Source organism: Rhinoderma darwinii, chromosome 4 (assembly GCF_050947455.1).
Source record: "Rhinoderma darwinii isolate aRhiDar2 chromosome 4, aRhiDar2.hap1, whole genome shotgun sequence".
NCBI lineage: Eukaryota > Metazoa > Chordata > Amphibia > Anura > Rhinodermatidae > Rhinoderma > Rhinoderma darwinii.
The window spans coordinates 87,210,405-87,219,187 of NC_134690.1; the positions used below are offsets into that span (position 1 = coordinate 87,210,405).

Genomic DNA, 8,783 nt, shown 5'->3' on the forward strand with positions numbered 1-8,783 from the left:
TAAAAAAACAACAACATTTCCTACACCAAAAAGTTGGTTTATTCATTGCAAAGTAAAAAAAAAAAAAAAAGGGGCACCTGATCAGACTACATAGGTACATTCATGGGTTAGTTTTCACATAATCCAGCCAGTGTTCGGATATTTTTTACTATGAGAAGGATGGTCGTTTAAGGGACATAAAATTAAGTTTGCATTGCTGCATGTATATTTTGTCATACAACTGAATAAATGCTGCAATTGTAGAATTAGTAAGGGGCAAGAATTATTATTATATATATTTTTTTTTAAATTCTTACAATGAGACATTTCAATCAGTAACACGAAACTTATTATTATTATTAGCAGTCTTCCGGTCGTATTGTGTATGATCAGTTTGTGGATGGGCAACCCACAACTTCGTCCCGTGTTGTACCTGATGTCATGGCGGCTCGGATCATACTTCTCTGTTTGCAGCTTTTCAGCCAACACAGATTGAAGGTCAGACTTTTCAAGCAACCGGTTATCTGTTGAGAGAGTACAAAAGCAATCATCAGAAGAGCAATGCTCTCCGCCTGAGGGATCATCCAAGCATAAATGGCAGCGCTGTGCCCTTGACCCATGCCTCAGTGCCAGGAGAAGTCAATAACATCCACGATACAAAGTACTGGAGCAGTCCGGCTGCTTCACTCCACAAACAGCAGTTTTTTTGTATTTTGACAATTTTACCTCAAGCGAGACCGTGAAAGTGATAAATCAAGTACTAATATACTATACAAGTATCTGTTCCTCAAAAATCACGACAAGGATAGGATACGTGGTAAGATCAAACTGCTATGGACAATGCAGAGATTCAACAAGCTATTTAACACCTGATGCCACAACAATTTTCACACGAAAACCCCTTACAAAGAGTAGAAATCCCTTACACAAATGTAGAACTTTACACTTATGGGCGTCTTCATGCAACTTTGCATCAAAATGTAATGTTGTGAAAAGAATGCAAGGAAAAAAAAAAAAAAAAAAGCCTGGCTTGAAGCTACGGTGTGACCCAAGCAAATTCGAACGTCACGCAACAACTTTAACTAAGAATAGAAGTTCAAGATGTGCAGCTTCCCCTCCAAGAAAAACTTTTCATCCTTCTCCCCACTTCAAACGATTGCTGCCCCACAATATGTTCTTGGCAGTGAAAGAGTTAAAGGTCATTTACAGCATTTGTCAAAGGTTCTTTGGAATTACCGTTAACTGTTCTATAGACACGCCATGTACACGGACCCCTATGTACGCAGCGCTCTCTGTAGGGGCAAGCAGCTGACAGACTGTGTACCTAGAGATCTATGTACGAGGGTCTCTATAGGGTAAACTTCTAGGACAAGCTTGTATATACACCGAGTCACATACTGCACAGCCTCATTGTGTAACAAATACTAAAACATTCAAGCCAGTAAGGTTGGGTTTTACAGTATATTCTTCTTGGAACTATACATATAAATGAGGTTGATTACAATATCTGTACGTTTTTCGTATATATCTTAAGATTTTTTTTATTTGGCACAAACACGTCTAAAGTCTCCCTGATGAGATATCGGTCATCCCCGGAAGCACGGATGTGGTCTATACCGCAACCTCTTACACAGGCCGATTACTGCCATGGATGGGGAAAAATATCATCCCATGGGGTTCCCTAACCTGAACACATCCAATCCTGGCTTTGAGAAATGTTTTTTATTTTGCCTTTTTCCATTCTGGCAGTCACAACGGAAATGCAGCGGATGTATACGTTAAACGGAGGCTGTGACACATGGCACTCATCACCTTCCATACTTCATTTTTTGTGTGTCTGCGTATTTACTTATTAAATATTGTTTTAACACGACTATTTTTTTTTACACATTTTACTTTATGTTCTTTGTTATTTCTTTTTACTGTAATGTTCTGGCACACATCTATATGCCGGTACATTTGTCTGTGTACTAATAGTACACAGACAGTTGTAAGGACATACCTTAGTATGCCCTAAAAGCAGGCAATATTGTCAGGCAGCCCTGGGGTCCTTTAGTCGAACCAGAAGTTGTCTGCCGGTATGGGCAGTGATCGGGTCACAGGAATTCCCTGTGATGCCATAAGGGGTGGTCCCTCCTTGGCTTCTGCCCTTGATTAGCATTGATCACAGCATACAAGGGGTTAAATGGCACTCTATTACAGGAGTAGGGCTCCTGTAATAGAGTGGTGTATGACAAGTATGGCTGTATGACAATACCTTTCACATGTCTTCCACAGGTTAAAAATGGCATCACTTGCTCAAAAAATAAATAAAAAAAAAAACAGACTACAAGCTGTCGCTTTGTCAGCTGAATTGCTACAGGCAAGATGAGGATTCGTTACCGATTTATGTCAGAGAAATTTTTTTCATACAACCATTCCCTGTCTGGTGGGGCTATGACCATTGATATCTGCGGAGGGCCGGATGGAAACAATCTGGGCCTATTCTCCTCATCTGTCCAGACACTAAATTACAGGTGGGAAAAACCTCAAACAGTATAAAAAAATAAATGTAATATCATAAAATAAACTATAATAAAAAAAACGTAAAAAAACAGCTCCTCTGCTACCAGAAGCTTTCAGCCTCATACAAAGGCTTTGTGGAAAGTTACGTTTCTGTACAAGAAATGAGGCACTGGCTACAGACACCAAACCGGAAGCCATAGCCGTGCGACCATAAAACAGGCACAGAACAGAGTCTGCTCACGTGGCACAAAATAGAATAGTAAAATTACTTTATCCAGCAAGACACCAGCCATAGAAAACAGCGTGTAGGGATAGCGAACACGCAGAAACAGATTAAAATAAAATGTTAGAACAAAATCGGATTCCATCACTTTGCCTTTTAATTCCGAGCAGGCTCATAGTTGGTTCTCTTTGCTCAGTTCTCTTCCGTTTCTCGATTACTCTGCGGTTCCACATTGAATTATTAGACTATCTGGTGGCAGTTAAGACATTTTTACTGTATTTTTGCGTATCTACAAAGAACAGCCATTTATTCTAAGCCTGATAGATTCTCCGTTTTTTTTGTCCCATGCCTATCCCCCCCCCCCCCGCCTCACATACATTCATTAGCCAGTGGGAAAGATCTGACACCGCTGCACAGATATCACATATCCAGGACCTCACGACATAAAATAAATGTCACGTAATAATACATATTTAAACCCTTCACGACTGTCATACGGCTATATACCTTCGAACTGCTGATGTCCCGTGCAGTTAGCACGTGTATAAACGTTGACAGCCTGGAACGGGATTAATGAGTGCAGTGCTGCTTCAGTGTGAGCAGCGCTGCACCCTCATGTCTGCCGGGGCTTTGAGAGCCCCAGAATACACCCCCCACTGTAGATAGTGCCACCCACTACCCCCTGTAGGAGGCACAAAACTCTCTATAGATAGCGCCACCTAAGCTCCCTCCAGCATCGGAATCCCCGGCCAGCGCTCTAGCCGAGGATTCCCCTCCTAGAGGGAGACCCCCGCTGTCTCTCCATCCCCACTGTAGATAGTACCAACCCCCCCTGCAAATAGCATCGCACCCCCACTGTAGATAGCGCCACCTGAACTGACTCTAGGAGCAGAATCCCCGGTGTCTGATTGCACTGGCCGGGGATTCCGCTTCTAGAGAGAACTGCTGATGTCCCTGTCCATTTGGACAGTGACGTTTAGTGGCTCTCTCTAGGAGTGAAAACACTCTGGCCGAGGATTCCGCTACTGGAGAAGCCCCTGGTGTCACTATCCATATATGGATGTCAGCGGCTCTCTCTAGGAGTGGAATCCCCGGTGTCAGGGATTCCGCTACTGGAGAAGCACCTGGTATCACTATCCATATATGGACAGTGACATCAGGGGCTACTCCTGGAGCAGAATCCCCGCTCTGGCAGGGGATTCCGCTTTTAAAGTTAACCCCTGACGTCACTCCATATACGGACAGAGATATTAGGGGCTCCATGTAGGAGCAGAATCTTCAGACAGAGGGATTCTGCTCTTACAGGGAGTTACAGTGGTGCTATTTACAGGAAGGTGGTGCCATTTACAGGGGGGGGGGGTGGCGCTATCTGCAGCGGGGTATTGCTAAATACAGGGGGGTGGCACTATCTACATGGGCAGTGTGTGTGGGACTATGTGGGCATTATCTACAGGGAGAACTGTGGCACTATGGCACTATTTACAGTGGTATTGCGTCGCTATCTACATGGGCACTGTGGTTTTTTCAGGGGGTTGGGACAAAAAAATATGGACGCATTTTATTCATAAAAAACAGATGGCAAATGCCGGTTAAAAACGGTCAGACGGACGGGAAATGGATTCAAATTTTAAGACACATTGATGCAAAACAGTCATGAAAAACGGACAGTTGATTCGTTGTTGACTGACATTTTTTTCACGGTCATGTATATAGCCCTCTTCACTCTCCCCTCACAGCGATCCAGGGTGAGAGAGAGAGAAGAGGACTGATTGTTACAGAGCTCTACAATGTGTGTGTGTGTATATATATATATATATATATATATAAAATTACAATTCATTTTTTGTGATTTGTCTGCTCATAATAAAAATTAAAAACAAAGTAAAAATAGTTGTGATATTCACCGCGGTTCCAAAGATATTATCGTTTAAAGAAGTGCATATCAAAAATGGAAAATTTGACCTGGACACAGGGGCAACAATGACGTCATCGTCACCACAATGCTTATTTCCTGTGTCTTTAAAGAAATCATTGAATCCTGTGATAAATACTGTATATTCAGAGTTATGGAAGAATTTATTAAGGGCTTTACGCCAATTTTCTGGCATCATGAAGTCACAAATTATAGAACACAACATATTTGTGCAAGAATTTGAGAACTTTTACCACATTCCACTTTAAAAAAAAACACATTTACTATAATTTGCACCAGAAACGAGTCACTTGTAGCAGAAATCTACGCCAGCTACAAGCTTCAAGATTTCGCTGTCTGACGCACGGACAGCACAAGATACGACTAATTTATTATAAGAAACATGGCTCTTAATAAATTAGTTGCATCTTACTCCTAAGGGCCTCAGGCTAAAAACGGGTAATAAAACGCCAGTCTCAGTAAATCTGCCCATGTGTCGGATTTTCTTCCAGTAAGGGGAAGATCACACGTAGTGTAAATACTGCCGATTTTCCACAACTCATTTAGTTGTGGAAAATCTGCAGCATGTGACAGCAGCAGCACAGCGGATGACATTTGATCAAATCTCATCCACACACTGCGGAAACGATAAGCGGAAAAATTGCTTAGAAATTGAAGTGTGGTGCGTTTTTTTAATCAATTGTATTTGCGTAATCGCTGCTTTTTTTGTTGCGGGTTTTCCCTATTGAATTCAATCGAAAAGTAAAATCTGCAACAGATAGCAGATGTTGCGATTTTTGCTGCAGAAAAGCCACGAATTTGCCGCAAAAATCACAACTCAGAAAAAAAACTCTGGGATCACGTTTCATCCCTTGCGACCGCTGCAGCGGTCACATGGGAGGAGACGTCATCCAGGAGGCCGGGCTGCAGAGGGATGAGGCTCCATGGCCATTTGACATGACAGTCTTAATCTATTTCCCCCAATGTTTGCTGAAGCAGTGACGTGCGGTACAAGCGTCCAGACAAGCATTGGCAGCAGCGTCACATGACATGACCAGCAGGGGATTTAAAAGCAGAGTACAGGCTGTTGTGCTTTGTTGGTATGATATTTAATTTGCAGCCGGCAGATTCTTTTTTTATTTTAACAAAGCCTGGAAAACCGTTTAATACAATGATCAGCTGAAATGGTCAAAATCGGCCTCTTTAGACAACTTTCATCTAACGTGTAAGGGTATGTGCACACACACTAATTACGTCCATAATTGACGGACGTATTTCGGCCGCAAGTACCGGACCGAACACAGTGCAGGGAGCCGGGCTCCTAGCATCATACTTATGTACGACGCTAGGAGTCCCTGCCTCTCCGTGGAACTACTGTCCCGTACTGAAAACATGATTACAGTACGGGACAGTTGTCTTGCAGCTAGGCAGGGACTCCTAGCATCGTACATAAGTATGATGCTAGGAGCCCGGCTCCCTGCACTGAGTGCGGTCCGGGACTTGCAGCCGAAATACGTCCGTCAATTACGGATGTAATTAGTGTGTGTGCACATACCCTAAGGGCTTAAAGGGATTTTCCAGTCAAATAATTTGTCAGTCTATCCTCAGGATACGGCTTCAATTTCTGATCGGTGGGGGTCCAACTTTTGGCACCTCCGATTACCTGCTTGAAGGGGCGGCACTCCGGCGGATGATTCTTCCCCTTCATCGCTTAAAAGGCTCTGTCACCAGATTTTCAAACCCCTATCGGCGCTGCAATGTAGATAAGAGTAACGTTTTTTTTTTCAAAAACGAGCATTTTTGGCCAAGTTATGACCATTTTTATATTTATGCAAATGAGCCTTTCTTAAGTACAACTGGGCGTGTTTAAAGTTAAATCCAAGTGGGCGTGTATTGTGTATGTACATCTGGGCGTTTTTACTTGTTTTACTAGCTGGGCGTTGTGAATAGAAGTGTATGATGCTGACGAATCAGCATCATCCACTTCTCTTCGTTACCACCCAGTTTCTGGCAGTGCACAGACACACAGCGTGTTATCGAGAGATCACGCTGTGACGTCACTTCCTGCCCCAGGTCCTGCATCGTGTCGGACGAGCGAGGACACATCGGCACCAGAGGCTACAGTTGATTCTGCAGCAGCATCGGCGTTTGCAGGTAAGTCTATGTAGCCTCTGTCGCCCCGATGTACATACACAATACACGCCCACTTGGACTTAACTTTAAACACGCCCAGTGTACTTAAGAAAGCCTCATTTGCATAAATATAAAAATGCTCATAACTTGGCCAAAAATGCTCGTTTTTGAAAAAGAAAAACGTTACTCTTATCTACATTGCAGCGCCGATCTGCTGCAATAGGAGATAGGGGTTGCAAAATCTGGTGACAGAGCCTCTTTATGTTGCTCCATACTTTCAAACACGGTCACACTCGTAGCGGCGGTTCACAGCATCTTCTCCCATCCACTTGAACATACGTTATTTACATGAGCGTTACAGCCGCGGCAGGACGAACACTCATCTATTATCTTATAATATTTCATGGACATATTTTACACCCTTGGACAAATCCTTTCATACTATAGATCAGATGACATGATTATTAGTACATAGGAGACTTACATCGTAAGATGAGCTCCTCAAATGCCTGTCTCTGCTCCCGATCTCTTCTTCTCAGCTCCCTGGAGATGTGAACCTTCCAGCCAGGAAAAGCACCTGCCCTACAGCTGGCAGCCATAGTAATGCTGTGTGCCCTCTCCCTGGCGCCAGTCACATGGTGCTGTCAAGTCTTCCAGTGCCGGACCAGCAGACCTAGCTTAGTAACATGCATGTATGTGCACTCCCCGCAGCTCTATGCCCGCACTACCCGGACCCTGCTCGTCTATATTACATATATACGCCCTAGATAGAAGCAGTGCCAAGAAAGCGGCAATGTGGTACCCGGCGCCCCCACTCCCGTCACTGTGACTTCCGTTTACCCGGCACAATCACTGCTAAAGCCTGCAGCTCTTCTACCCTCCTCCACACTCTCTGTTCAAGCTTCTTTATCCGCCATAGTCCCGCGTCCCAAAGATCCATTCACTCCCTGGCTCACACTGATGACGTCAAATGTGGTTGACCTGGGCCGCAAACTACAGTCAGCGTTTTCTTGTTTCCAAATAGTAGCCGTACACTCAGCGGGAAAGTTACGTGCGGAAAAATATGTCAGGTAAAAATATAAGATTTAATGCAGCCGGGCAGCGGCGAGTGTCATCAGGTGACCATGAGGCCAGTCGGACATGCTGTGACTGGCATTGATTGGCAAAAGCCGTAAATGTCGCAAGAAACGTCAGGTGACCGTGTACATACCACGTGATGTGTTCTAGCGATACATTCCGGATGTGGTAATAAACATAAGGAAAGGACCGTATGACAGATGCATCTGTGTAATGTTTCCGTGCGTTCAGAGCCTCTGTCCGCAGTTCCGTCGCTTTTGATGGCAAGAATAGCACAGCATTCAGTATATACCACTTTTCCTGCTGGATTGGTGGAAACCTCGAGCAGATTCTATTACACGCTTAACAAAGAATGGCTGAAAATAACCCCTGATTTTCAGACGTTTTTTAAGCGACTAGCTTTTTTTACAGACGTTTTTGGGGCTGTTTTTCTATGAAATGAAAAACGGCTCAAGAAGTGACATGCACTTTTTTTTTACAAGGCGTTTTTTTACGCGCCGTTATTTGATAATGAGTCGTAAAATAACGCCCCGTCGGAAATCAATGGGCAGATGTTTGTAGGCATTCTGCTTCCGATTTTTCAGCCGTTTTTCGAAAATAGGCTGTGTGAACGATCCCTCACAGAAAAAAGACGGACACCTTGGCGGAACCCAAAGGACCCCATTAGAGCTCGTTCAAATCAGCGTCACCCTTCTGTTGATGGGTTCCGCTAGACCTTTCTGCCAGAGGAACCCATTAACGGAAAGGCAAACGGAAACCATAGCTTCCGTTTGCATTACCATTGGTTTCCTGGTTACCATTTTTTTTACCGAAACAATAGCGCAGTCGATTACGCTATTGCTTCTGTAAAAAAAAACGGAAACCTTATGGAACAGAAACCATTTGCAACTAAAGCATTACTATTAAAATCAATGGTAATGCAAACGGAAGCTTTGATTTCCATTTGCCTTTCCA

The 8,783-nt window shown here is 43.7% G+C and overlaps 1 protein-coding gene across 4 annotated transcripts in view; it reads right to left on the reverse strand.

Moving 5' to 3' along the window:
• The window catches only part of ATG16L1 (autophagy related 16 like 1), a 58,250-nt gene extending 50,326 nt beyond the window's left edge, over positions 1 to 7,924 (reverse strand). For 3 of the 4 annotated variants that reach the window (XM_075861309.1, XM_075861308.1, XM_075861307.1), the window contains exons 1-2: positions 7,237 to 7,924; positions 413 to 503 (exon numbers count right to left, since the gene is read on the reverse strand). In XM_075861309.1, the coding sequence (XP_075717424.1) occupies positions 413 to 503; positions 7,237 to 7,351 (206 nt within the window). In that variant the 5' untranslated portion in view covers positions 7,352 to 7,924. The remainder of the gene's footprint in view (positions 1 to 412; positions 504 to 7,236) is intronic. The other variant, XM_075861310.1, reaches the window with a different exon arrangement.
• Between the last annotated feature and the right edge of the window lie 859 nt (positions 7,925 to 8,783).